This window comes from Pangasianodon hypophthalmus, chromosome 5, assembly GCF_027358585.1.
Source record: "Pangasianodon hypophthalmus isolate fPanHyp1 chromosome 5, fPanHyp1.pri, whole genome shotgun sequence".
Classification (NCBI taxonomy): domain Eukaryota; kingdom Metazoa; phylum Chordata; class Actinopteri; order Siluriformes; family Pangasiidae; genus Pangasianodon; species Pangasianodon hypophthalmus.
The window spans coordinates 7,734,664-7,748,335 of NC_069714.1; the positions used below are offsets into that span (position 1 = coordinate 7,734,664).

Consider the following 13,672-nt stretch of genomic DNA (forward strand, 5'->3'; position numbering starts at 1 on the left):
TCAATGGAGATCAAAAATTCACTAAAAATCTTGACATTTAAATGGCCTTTAATTTAAGATGTGCCTAAGGCAAATCCTCATTTAACATTTTCTGTCTTGGAGATCCACATAGGAGACAACATCTGGCTCAGAGAAGAGGTGTGGAAGAAAATTAATTCAGCTGCCAAAGATTCTCCATTTGTCAAAGAGATGGCTGTGGCATTGTGAGGGACAGCCACTTTAAAAAGCAGAAGTGTGTCAGGAAAGGAGTGTCGTACAAATACAAATTCTGCAAAGCCTCCCCTGACACCCTCCAAGCTGCAAGTTTTGAGAGGTAATCTAATTTTTTTATGCATTCATGCATGTATGTAACCATAATCAATTTAGTTAAAAAACAGTTTTACATTAGTTGATAGATTTAATGTTTGTAAAATCTTTTATATTCAAAAATACTTATTCATATTCATCCATTTATGCTCACTTAATCACTTACTGGTCAATAAAATATCTAGAACATATTTAAACACTTAGATGTATATTTAATTTCATGAAGTATTAAGAAAGAATCACTATACAACAACTTTTTATCTTTATATGAGCAATAAATATGACGAACAGCTATCATGGGCATTATCTGTCTGGAATGTTTCTAGATTACTGTAGACTACTTTAAAAAAAAAGCCAAATATGCAAAAAGACTACATCTGACCCTATAGTTTGTCTTTCTAACTAGTTTTACTAGCAAAATAGACCAATTACTAATCTACATTATTTCTCTTTTTACTTTCACATCTGCTTCAGTGACTGGCTCAAACCCAAGGAACCCGAAAAGAGAGAGAGAGAGAGAGAGAGAGAAGAGGGAGAAGAGGGAGACGCTAGGGGGGTATCACACTATTTGGGGTATTATGTCAAAGAATTCAAGAAATTCTAAAAAAAGGAAGGAAACATGAAAATGTTTAATGTGTCTGTAAGTCTGTATATCATCATTGTTCACAGTTATAACTGAAATACACTTGCAATTGTTTAAATAGTTTTAATCATTCCAATTAATTATTTTGTACATAGTTGTTAGAAAAAAACATTGGGGTTGCATGTTGCTTGTTCTTCTTGAGGGGGCTGCAATAACAAATAAAGAACAAATTGTTTGAATGGCTGCTTGTGCTCCTGAAGATTATTTTAAAGAATACTTTGAATTATTTCTATCATTTGTTGCAACACCCAGTGACAGGAAAAATAGAGAAGACATCATGTCATCAGTCAATCAAACAAACCAATCAGTGATGTGTTTCTGTAGCGGATTTATTCATTTATTTATTTACTTACTTACTTATTTAATATACAAATATAAATATAAATAAAATGAACTAGTCTAGATTAGTTAGGTCTGGTCAGCCAAGACCAGCCTGAGCAGCTAAAAAAAAGTGGTCAAAACACTTCTAAAACCAGCCGGCTAAACCGACTATGACCAGGCTGGGAGACCAGCTAAGACCATCCAATCAGCTTAGGCTGGGTTTAGCTGGTTTTTTTTTTTGTGGTCTGACTGAATGACCAATGGGGTGGAGTCTTTCGTTCCTATCAAAGTGGAACTTGCCACGCAAGGACACAAGGGTTTCAAAATGCTTTAAAAGTTAAATAATTATTGCGTGACTTTAACTTGATGGGGAAGTGTCTACACTCCTGTGTGTGTTTTCAGTTAAATTTAATATAAACACTACTGCTTCGGGTTAGCTTAGCTACACCCGAGAGGTTGTTTACAATATGGCATTGGCAGACTGCGCATGTTCAGAGTTGAACCGGAAGAGTTTCCTAGGACTTCCGGGTCCGATCGTTGCTGTGACAACCATCACAGACAGTAGCTCGCTAGCGCAGTGGAATCAAGATGGCGCTGTGAGTAGGCATGTTTTCTGCAGCGGAGGTTCGGTGAAAGAATTTCTCTCAAAAAATCTTTAACTTCATGAATATTTGCACAACTTAAAGAAGGAAATTTGTTCTCCAGTAGATTCAGACCTCGAAAGAACTTGACGAAAACCTTGTTACTAACCTGAAAGGAAACTTCTTGACGGCACACGTAACTCCATCCTCCACTAGCTAGCTAACATGTCCACTTAGGACCTACTCGCTGTAGTAGAAGGCATGGAAGTAGAACTAGCTAGAGAAAAGAGAAGAATCAGTGAAATCCACTCTTATGCATGCAAAGCTGCAACTGGCGGGGAATGCGAGTCTAGCCCAAATACCCCAAGTAAAAATCAAGCTTCAAAGAAAATGAAGAATACTCCACCGAGTAAGGCTCCAGAACCAACCTTGCTTGAAGTGCAAAATAACATTATACAAATACTCTCAGGAAAGATTAATGAAAGAGCAAACCAACTTGAAGGAATGATCAGGAAAAATTCAACTGAAATTGAGAATATTAGTGAGGCTCTAAACTCCATTCACAGAGATGTCATGGATTGAGGAAAGAAAGTGATGTGTTTAAAACAGAAAACATGAAGTTAAAGAAAAAGATGACAGAGTTGGAACAGGACCGGCACAGCCGAAGATGGTGTCTCTGTCTTTATGGAGTGGCTGAAAATGCAGAGGAGAATTTAAAAGTTAAAGTGAAGGAAACCACTGCAGAGCAGTGGTTCCAGAGATGGCGAGTAACTCAGTGGCAGCAGCGGTTGATATAGTGCATCGACTGGGTCGTCTTAAAGTTAGGGAAGATAAGAACATAAAACCACGTCCAGTCATAATGAGGTTCATATCGAGAACAGCGAGGGATCTTACATGGAAACATGCCAAACAGAACGACTGTCACAGAAGAGTCACGGGTACCGCTTCAAAGAAGACCTCACTCCCAGTGACAGAGCAGCAAGGAGTTGTCTGTGGCCAGCGGTGGAGAAGGAGAGAAAAGCGGGGAAGACTGCCTGCTTCAGCGGAGCCCGAGCCTTTATTGATGGTAAAGAAGTGCATCCTGATGTGGTGTAAAGAAGAACAGTACAATTGTGACACTATGAACCTTAAAGGAGAAACAAGGTTGTTAAAACAGCTTATATTTGACACTGTTTAACATTGTTCAAACCACATTTACGAATTATTGGAGCAAACAAAAATGTTGCCCAGTTGTGCAATTGTTAACGTTAAATGTTCTAAATTTTGTAGCCTATACAGAGCTAAACTTTATCCTTACAGAATCATATTCATATTTACTTTTCTCTTCTCTCTATGTCTCTTTCAGTGTTGTCTATAAATGCCAGGGGTATAGGTGAGCTAGTTAAAAGAAAAGCTCTCTTTCTATACTGCAAAAGTAAAGGTGCTGATTTTCACTTTATCCAAGAAACTCATTCATGTTCAACAGATGAAAACTTCTGGAAAAATCAGTGGGGTAATGAAATGTGGTTTTCCAATGGCAATAATTGATCAGCAGCGGTCGCCATTTTAAAGGATAAGTTTAAAGGACAGGCGCTACACAGTGAGAAAGACATGTTTGGAAGATGGATTATATTAATTGTAGATCTAAATCACAGCCAGTTTATTATGATTAATATTTATGCCACCAATAATAAGACCAGTAATGCTGCTGTATTTCAAGATATTGAACGTAAAATCTGTCATCTTGGCTCAATTTACCCATCAGCTAGAGTGATTTGGGGTGGGTACTTCAATACTGTATTTAATTAAAACATAGATCATTTTCCACTAAGAAATAACAATGTAGAATCTGATCTGAAAAATAAAAGAATATACATACACGTGGTATAATAAGGATCACTCTTTACAGTCACGCATTGATTTGTGGTTAACTTCCTCTGATCTCGTTAATTGGGTTAAAGAAGTCTTAATAGAACCAGCTATTTTAACAGACCATAAAGGTATTTTCATTAGACTTAAACTACAAGATACACATGTACAGAAATATAGTAATGGATATTGGAAACTCAATAATTCATTATTGCAAAATAATGACCTTAAATTAGAAATGGAACAAATTATACATAAATATTGGAGACGAGCCAGTGCAATGAAAACCTATGGACACTTTTGGGAGTTAATGAAGTATGAAATTCGTAATGCTGCAATTAAAAAAGGTAAACAAATATCAAAACTAAAAAGTGATAAAGAAATGCAAATTATAAAAGCAGTTTTGAATTTACAAAGGAAGGAAGGGGAATTTTCCACACAGGAAAAATTAGATATTAACATGTTACAAAACCAGTTAGATCATATTTATGAGGAGAAAGCTCGGGGTGCCTTCATCAGATCAAGATGTAAATGGCTTGAACAGGGTGAAAAAAAATACAAAATATTTCTTTGGGTTAGAAAAGAGAAATGCTGAATTCGCAACAGTAAGAAAACTAATGATCAATGACACCTTAACTGAGAATCACAAAATAATTTCACAGTATGTTACTCTGTTCTATCAGAATTTGTACTCCTTCAGCCTCTTTGACATCTAATATTGATACCCTCTTATGCAATATTTCAGCAAATACTAAGAAAATAAGCGATGATTTTAGAGAAATCTGTGAGGAAGAGATCTCCCTACCCGAAATTATTGACTGCATCAAATGTTTAAAAGAAAACAAATCCCCAGGTAATGACGGGTTGACAGGAGAATTTTATGAATGTTTTACCTCAAAAGTTGCACCTTTTCTCCTAGCCATGTTTAAAGAATCCATTGAAAAGGGTTAACTTCCTCCCACATTAAAACAAGGATTAATTGCATTAATTCCCAAACCAAATAAGGACATCCTTTACATTGAAAACTGGAGACCAATTAGTCTGCTCAACAATGATGCTAAATTATTTGCCAGAAGACTGAAAGATGGTTTACAGCAAATAATAGATGAAGAACAATCTGGTTTCATGCAGAAAAGGTACATCGTTTGATACTAGATATGATTGACTATAGTTACCTGATTCCTGATGAAAGTTTTATCTTGTTTATTGATTTTTATAAAGCCTTTGATACAATAGAACATGAGTTTATATTTAAATCCATTGACTTTTTTTTGGTTTTGGAAAATACTTCCAAAATGCAATTCAAACATTATACAACAGTTGTTCCAGTAGTGTTAAATTAACATACGGTACCTCTGGAAGATTCAGTATTTGTCGTGGTATCAGACAAGGCTGCCCAGTATCACCATATTTTTGTTTCTGTTAGTTACTCAAACAATGGCTTCTCGTCTCAAAAAATCAACATTTTTAGGAATAAATGCAGTGGGAAGGGAATTCAAGTGATCTCAACTGGCAGATGATACTGCAGTCTTTTTGAAAGACAAAAACCAAGTCCCAATAGTTGTATCTTGTATTAATGAATTTACTAATGTGTCTGGTCTAAAGATGAACTTGGATAAATCCATACTATTCCCACTGAAAACTTGCAACCTATCAGATTACTATGGGATCCCAATTAAAGAAAAGATCACATACCTAGGAATAATTATTTGCAAGGATGTGGAACAACGAAATAAAATGAATTTTGATCCTATCATTGAAAAAACAAAGAAAAAAATGAACTTCTGGTTAATGCGAGACATTTCTATATATGGTAGGGTTTTGTTATCAAAAACAGAAGGAATTAGTAGATCAGTATACATCTCTTTATCACTTGATGTCCCAAATAATATTATCAAGGAATTGGACAAAATTTTATATGAATTTTATACGAAAAAACCTCACTATCTTAAAAAAGAAGTAATTCAAGGCAGCAGAGAACTGGTCTTGAAGTTCTGGACTTTAATACCCTTAACAGTACATTTAAGGTAAAGTGGATTGTAGAATTTATGAAAAACTCCAATAGTGTTTGGTATGCTTTCCCCACATATCTATTCTATCTCATTGGTGGCATTTACTTTCTACTGAAATGTAAATGTCTCTAGACAAAATCCTGATCAATTTGGCAAACTTCCATAGGCAGTGTCTGGACCCTAGTATATAAACACAATTTCAGTCCACATAAATATTTAATCTGGAATAACAGGGATATATTATACAAGAACAAATCACTGTTTTATCACTCAAGGTTTGACAATGGAATTTTGCTGGTAGGACAATTGCTAAACGAAAATGGTGTGTTACTTTCATATTCAGAATTTCTTCAGACATTTGGTGTACCAGTCACACCAAAAGAATATGCAGTGGTCTTTGATGCAATTCCCTCTGGTTCTCTATTTCTACACACAGTTTTATTGGAGGTGTTGATATCCAGGATAAACTGTGTAGTAACAGACACATTAGAAACAAGTTGAACTATGGAACACCTTCTGCAGCAAAATTCTTTTGGTCCGCCATTATGGGTGATATACGGTGGAAGAAAGCTTGTTGTATCCAGCATAAATATTGCATTAGCAATAAAGTTAAAGAAGTGTGTTTTAAAATTTTACATTGCATTTACCCTGCCAAAGAAATATTGGAAAGATTGAAATTAAACATAGATTATTCTTGTGATTTCTGTAAATTACATAAAGAATACATTTTTCTTTTGTTTCTTCACTGTGTGTATTCTAACTTGTTTTGAATAGAAATGCAAAATTTTATTTTATTTTTAAGAAGTGAAGAACCAAAAGGCTCAGAAGACCTTCAATATCTTAATCGAATATAACTTAATTTAAGACTTAGGTCTTAAGATCATCTGGAAAAAAATGAGACCTAATGAATGAACTGTAATGGACTATGGACTTTGAACCCCCCTGGTTTGTACAAAGTTTAAACATGTATTTTGCATTTGTACGACCTCTTTATTGGAAATAAAGATCTGTTTAAAAAAAAGAAAAAGTTCGCTAGCGCACTGCTTGAGGCACACAGTTTAAGTACTTTTATAAGAAATGTCGGCGCATTCCGACGCTACGCAAATAAACACCACTTGTAGCCCGCTTTAAGGCATGGCGCTTAAAACTCAGTTTGTTAAGAGAGATAAAATTTTAAGAGGCAGATTTACTGCAACTAATACACTAACAATAATGCGATCTCGGCGGATCTGAAATTTCCGTGCCAGCTTCTCTAGACACACAAACACAGCAGGGCTTCTTCTCTGCTGGTGACACAAATTTAAAGATCCTACATCTGACGGAGATCCAGTTCATCCCACTGGGAATTAGAGCATTCTGGGTCTTGTGTCCTAAACTGTGACTTTAACAGATTCCAGGAATTAAATCATTATTCTCAGTTCAGAAGTATGAAATTCATCACTGGATAAATTTGTACCAAAATTACATTTAATTAATCTGTAGTCAGTGCTTAAACATACAGTCAGGTCCATAAATATTGGGACACAATTCTAACATTTTTGGCTCTATACACCACCACAATGGATTTCAAATGAAACGAACAAGATGTGCTTTAACTGCAGACTGTCAGCTTTAATTTGAGGATATTTACATCCAAATCAGGTGAACGGTGTAGGAATTACAACAGTTTGCATATGTGCCTCCCACTTGTTAAGGGACCAAAAGTAATGGGACAGAATAATAATCATAAATCAAACTTTCACTTTTTAATACTTGGTTGCAAATCCTTTGCAGTCAATTACAGCCCGAAGTCTGGAACGCATAGACATCACCAGACGCTGGGTTTCATCCCTGGTGATGCTCTGCCAGGCCTCTACTGCAACTGTCTTCAGTTCCTGCTTGTTCTTGGGGCATTTTCCCTTCAGTTTTGTCTTCAGCAAGTGAAATGCATGCTCAATCGGATTCAGGTCAGGCGATTGACTTGGCCATTGCATAACAGTCCACTTCTTTCCCTTCAAAAACTCTTTGGTTGCTTTTGCAGTATGCTTTGGGTCATTGTCCATATGCACTGTGAAGCGCCGTCCAATGAGTTCTGAAGCATTTGGCTGAATATGAGCAGATAATATTGCTCGAAACACTTCAGAATTCATCCTGCTGCTTTTGTCAGCAGTCACATCATCAATAAATACAAGAGAACCAGTTCCATTGGCAGCCATACATGCCCACGCCATGACACTACCACCACCATGCTTCACTGATGAGGTGGTATGCTTAGGATCATGAGCAGTTCCGTTCCTTCTCCATACTCTTCTCTTCCCATCACTCTGGTACAAGTTGATCTTGGTCTCATCTGTCCATAGGATGTTGTTCTAGAACTGTGAAGGCTTTTTTAGATGTCGTTTGGCAAACTCTAATCTGGCCTTCCTGTTTTTGAGGCTCACCAATGGTTTACATCTTGTGGTGAACCCTCTGTATTCACTCTGGTGAAGTCTTCTCTTGATTGTTGACTTTGACACACATACACCTACCTCCTGGAGAGTGTTCTTGATCTGGCCAACTGTTGTGAAGGGTGTTTTCTTCACCAGGGAAAGAATTCTTCGGTCATCCACCACAGTTGTTTTCCGTGGTCTTCCGGGTCTTTTGGTGTTGCTGAGCTCACTGGTGTGTTCCTTCTTTTTAAGAATGTTAAAAAGTTAAAAAACAGTTGTTTTGGCCACGCCTAATGTTTTTGCTATCTCTCTGATGGGTTTGTTTTGTTTTTTCAGCCTAATGATGGCTTGCTTCACTGATAGTGACAGCTCTTTGGATCTCATCTTAAGAGTTGACAGCAACAGATTCCAAATGCAAATAGCACACTTGAAATGAACTCTGGACCTTTTATCTGCTCATTGTAATTGGGATAATGAGGGAATAACACACACCTGGCCATGGAACAGCTGAGAAGCCAATTGTCCCATCACTTTTGGTCCCTTAACAAGTGGGAGGGACATATTCAAACTGTTGTAATTCCTACACCGTTCACCTGGTTTGGATGTAAATACCCTCAAATTAAAGCTGACAGTCTGCAGTTAAAGCACATCTTAAAGCACATCACATTCGTTTCAAATCCATTGTGGTGGTGTATAGAGCCAAAAATGTTAGAATTGTGTCGATGTCCCAATATTTATGGACCTGACTGTAAGTAAGCATTATCTACTGTTTCTGATGTAAATGATGACTGTAACAGGTCAGAACGTGTCTCTCTAGAACTCCTCCTATTAAGGAAGTGCTGAGTCCGAGACGACTGCAGTCCTTCATAAACAGCCTGCAGTCTCCTGCTCTGGGGAGTGTAGATTTATTCCCAGTTTATGGAGAAATATGAGTCTGATTTTCAGCACCGTGAAAGGAAGTGATTACTAACTGGACCTACAAAGTCATCTGTTTAACCTGAAAGAAACCTGAATTCAGGGTGTGAATACTTTTCACCAAAGTGAAAGTGAAAATCTGAGCATTCAGACTGGAGAGAAAAACAACAGCAGCAAAATAAAATGGCTTCTAGGTTTTCAGAGGAGGATTTGTCCTGTCCTGTGTGCTGTGAAATCTTCAAGGATCCTGTTGTTCTGCACTGCAGTCACAGTGTGTGTAAAGTGTGTTTGCAGCAGTTCTGGGAGACCAAAGGATCCAGAGAATGTCCTGTTTGTAGGAGGAAGTCGTCTATGGATAAACCTCCCACAAACCTGGCCTTAAAGAACCTGTGTGAGACTTTCTTACAGGAGAGAAGTCAGAGCTCTTCATCAGTGTCTGAAACAGTCTGCAGTCTGCACAGTGAGAAACTCAAACTCTTCTGTCTGGACGATCAACAGCCGGTGTGTTTGGTGTGTCGGGATTCAAGAAAACACACCAACCACAAATTTTGCCCCATTGACGAGGCAGTAACAGACTGTAAGGTAAATAAAGTGTACCTGTGAGGTCATGTGTCACTTTAAAGAAAAAACAAAAAGAAGTTTATTCTAAATAACAATATCTATAGGTTCAATATTACATTTGCTTTTTGATCAGTTTATTCCTATAATTACTAAATGTGAGTCTGCCATTCCATCATATTTGGATTTTCACCATCTGAAGTGTCACTTACATAAACAGGAGCTGATCTTCCATGTTAGACTAAAGCAGTGTACACCAATAAACCCAGATCCTTTGAGTCTAATCTTTTCATTATTTTCTTCTGCGTTTTAAAAGCTCTTCTGAATGACTGTAAAAGATAATGTATTTTATTATATGTTACTGAATATATACTACTGTCTCATGTTCTTTGAAAACACATATTGAACATTGTACAGTTAAATCCTCTCAGTGAGCAGTGATCTGAGTTAATGATGTGTAAAGTAAGAGCTGAAACACAGACTCTCCATGCAGTGTGTTGATTTGTTTCAGGAGGAGGTCAGAACTGCACTGAAGCCCCTACAGGAGAAACTGAAGATCTTTAAAGACTGTAAACTGAACTGGAGTCAGACTGCAGAACATATAAAGGTTAGAATCAGTAACATGGGTTTGATATTATAGTCATATTTTGCATCATTTCAGTTATAATCAGTTATATTTCATTTAATTTCATCTTCACTGCAGATTCAGGCCCAACACACAGAGCGGCAGATTAAAGAGGCATTTGAGAAGCTTCACCAATTTCTATGTGATGAAGAGGCAGCCAGGATCGCTGCACTGAGAGAGGAAGAGGAGCAGAAGAGTCAGATGATGAAGGAGAAGATTGAGAAGCTGAGCAGAGACATATCATCTCTTTCAGTCTCAATCAGAGCCATAGAAGAGGAGATGAGAGCTGAAGACGTCTTGTTCTTAGAAGTGAGGATCATTTAGTCAGTATTTATACTGTGAGAAAGTAATACTTCTTGCCATCATCAGAAACATCACATTTCAGTCGTGTAAAAATGTAAATCATATCCACTGATATTTACTTTGTTGTTTTACAGAACTACAAGGACACAGTTAAAAGGTGTGTGATGTGGTTCCTGTCTTTCTCGTTCTCTGTGTTTCTGAATCCAAACCCACAGCAACACTGACTCCTGAATGTTTTTGCAGAGCCCAGTGCACACTGCAGCATCCAGAGGAGCTTTCAGGAGCACTGATCCATGTGGCAAAACATCTGTCGAACCTGAAGTTCAGAGTGTGGGAGAAGATGCAGGACGCTGTCCAATACAGTAAGACTCTTTCTTTCTTTCTTTCTTTCTTTCTTTGAGTTTGTGTGTGTGTGTTAAACATGAAAAAAAATTCTGTTCTTTTTTCCCACTGTTTTTTTATCTTTGTTAATTACACTAAAGTGGTCTTTATAGTGACATGTTTCATTTGTGTAATGTTTTTAAATTATTATTATTATTATTTACATGTGTTCACCTTCCATTCGAAACTCATGTAATGTTATGAATCTTTTATTTTGAAATCATTTTTCATGTAACATAGAACATTTATTTTGAAAGGCTTATATTGGCATCAGACTGTTCAGAGTTTGAAGCTTTGAGCAGAGGGACTGAGTGAAAACATGGAGCGTTGCAGCGGCTTTCAAAAGTTTTAGAGTTACAGTTGTTATAAGATTGTTTACATTTGTAATTTAAACACACCCCGAAAAGGGCACACGGCATGTTATATATGTTTATTAATTCATTTTGTAATTACAGTTATCATTTCTTTGGTTTAGGCAAATGTTAGCTAGTTCCATGCTAATGTAATGTTTAAGTTAGCTCAGCTCCATCGAAACGAAATGTAAAAAGGGAAGCTAATGAAATGGAAAAGCATGTACAGTGACACTGTGTGTGTGTGTGTGTGTGTGTGTGTTTTCAGCACCTGTAACTCTGGACCCCAACACTGTTCATCCTAAACTCATTGTATCTGATGATCTGACCAGTGTGAGACTCAGTGATGAGGAACAGAAACTTCCTGATAATCCAGAGAGATTTGATAAATATTGCTGCATCTTGGGCTCTGAGGGCTTTAACTCAGGGACACACTGCTGGGATGTTGAAGTTGGAGACTGTACAGACTGGGATGTGGGTGTGATGACAGAATCTGCTCAGAGGAAGGGAAGGATAATCTCTAGAAGTGGAATCTGGTGTGTGGTGTATTATGATGGTAAATATGGAGCAGGTTCTACACCACAGCCATTCACTCTCCTCTCAGTGGCACAGAAACTCCAGACGATCAGAGTGCAGCTGGACTGGGACAGAGGAAAGCTGTCATTCTCCGACCCTCTCACTAACACACACATACATACTTTCACACACAGATTTACTGACAAATTACTGCCATTCCTATATGTTTATGGTACAAAATCTCCTCTAAAGATCCTCCCACTACAGTGCTCTGTAAGAGTGAATCAGATCAGTTAGAGCTGATATTGTTTTATTCCAGTTCATTAATGTAATATTGCAGATTAAAAGATTTATTTTTTTTTACAGAAGCGCTGAACAGTTCGTTGTGAAAAGCTTTTTAGTTATTAAATGAAATTAAAATGATTTAAAATTTAAAATAATGAGCTACTCTCTTGAAATAAAGAGTTATTAAATCAAAATAATTCGGTACACAACTAACAAAGCACAGGATGAAATTAAAATCATAAACGTGTTTAAATGTAGAATTTGAAATCTGAAATTTAATAAAGATTTAATTTTATTGACATATTTTAAATCATTTTAAATATACTGAGACTTAGCTAGCTCTAGACTTAGCTAGCTCGTGTCTTTACTGTATTTGTACTTGTTAGTGCTGTGCTGTTAATCCTGGGTGAAATGTTTAGCTGGCTGTGTGTGTTGTGTGTGAAACTGTGCAGTGGAGGAGAATTCAAGCTCTAAGTTTCCTTCCACCAGCAGTTTGTGGTTTTGCAAAGATCAGATGGATTTTTATGTTAATCCTGCATTAGGTGATCATTTATAATTCAAAATAAAATATAAAGAGAAATAAACTCATTTTGTTCACACTGATAATGAAAATCTTTAATTTGCATAATTGGACAATAAAATGTACAGAAAAAAACCCCATTTTGTGTAATTTATATCATTAACAGTTAAAATATTAGTGATGTGTACAGATAAGTACAGATTAATATCAGTAATGTGTCCAGGTTAATGGCTCTGTGTAACTGATCACAATTGTTGAAGAGAGACGGGGTAAGACAACAATTTTATAATCATACTGTTCTCTCTAGTCATTTAATGTTTTAAAATTTAGCGAATACATTAATATTTTCTACAACCGACTAGTCTAGCTAACCTCAGAACAACCAGAAGATAAGGTATAAAAATTGCAACACTATGGACAACTGTAATATACACAACTTAAAATACACACTTCCACACAGTATATAGTTATAAAATCATACAAAAATGATGACTAAACTATTAAATATTTAATGCATGGTTTAATATTGATATACAGATTGCTGCTGTTTAATGCTTCATTCATGACAACTGGGAACTCAGAATTACATCATTAACGCAAATTCAGCCATCTGAAGTTTAGATATAAAATGAATACTCACTGTGAACTGGCCCTAAACTGGAATTAAAGAGTTGTTTGTTTAGTGAATAATTTATTTTTAAAGTGGATGTGATTAAGTCACTGTTAATAATGCCAATAATAACATGGAAGAGAAGTTTGCTAGAAAAGTCTTGCAGAAATAGAATTAACATTTCAATTATCAAAGGATCACCCTGTATTTTCCGATTTTAAATATAAACAAACTCAAAATGCAGCTTAAAAAACTTAAATGACCCTGTGGTCTTAATGCTGCGATCGAGGCGCAGTTGCAACTTCTAATTCCCCACCTACAATCAGTAAAACCACGGAAATCACCCCTTCAACTTGAAATTTGAACCCGTCAACCTGGGATAGTCTTCACAGCTATCAGTTCCTTCCCCGTTTAGGGAATGATGTCAATTCAACATGGCCGCTCACACTGTGAACAGTGTAAAGTGCTTCTCCACTTTTAAATGAATTTA

The 13,672-nt window shown here is 36.5% G+C and overlaps 1 protein-coding gene across 1 annotated transcript; it reads left to right on the plus strand.

Moving 5' to 3' along the window:
• Positions 1-8,972: 8,972 nt before the first annotated feature.
• Positions 8,973-12,687, plus strand: LOC117595654 (E3 ubiquitin-protein ligase TRIM35-like). Its single transcript, XM_026947211.3, has 6 exons — positions 8,973-9,616; positions 10,104-10,199; positions 10,296-10,526; positions 10,655-10,677; positions 10,764-10,882; positions 11,520-12,687. The coding sequence occupies exons 1-6, from the start codon at positions 9,218-9,220 to the stop codon at positions 12,062-12,064; spliced, it is 1,413 nt and encodes a 470-aa protein (XP_026803012.3). The 5' UTR covers positions 8,973-9,217; the 3' UTR covers positions 12,065-12,687.
• The last annotated feature ends 985 nt before the right edge of the window (positions 12,688-13,672 follow it).

Bases quoted from the DNA above. Each gene is read 5' to 3' on its own strand.
- LOC117595654 (XM_026947211.3), top strand. From the start codon at position 9,218: ATGGCTTCTAGGTTTTCAGAGGAGGATTTGTCCTGTCCTGTGTGCTGT. The intron at 10,200-10,295 runs GTTAGAATCAGT...TCTTCACTGCAG, and splicing joins AGACTGCAGAACATATAAAG to ATTCAGGCCCAACACACAGA. The intron at 10,678-10,763 runs GTGTGTGATGTG...ATGTTTTTGCAG, and splicing joins TACAAGGACACAGTTAAAAG to AGCCCAGTGCACACTGCAGC.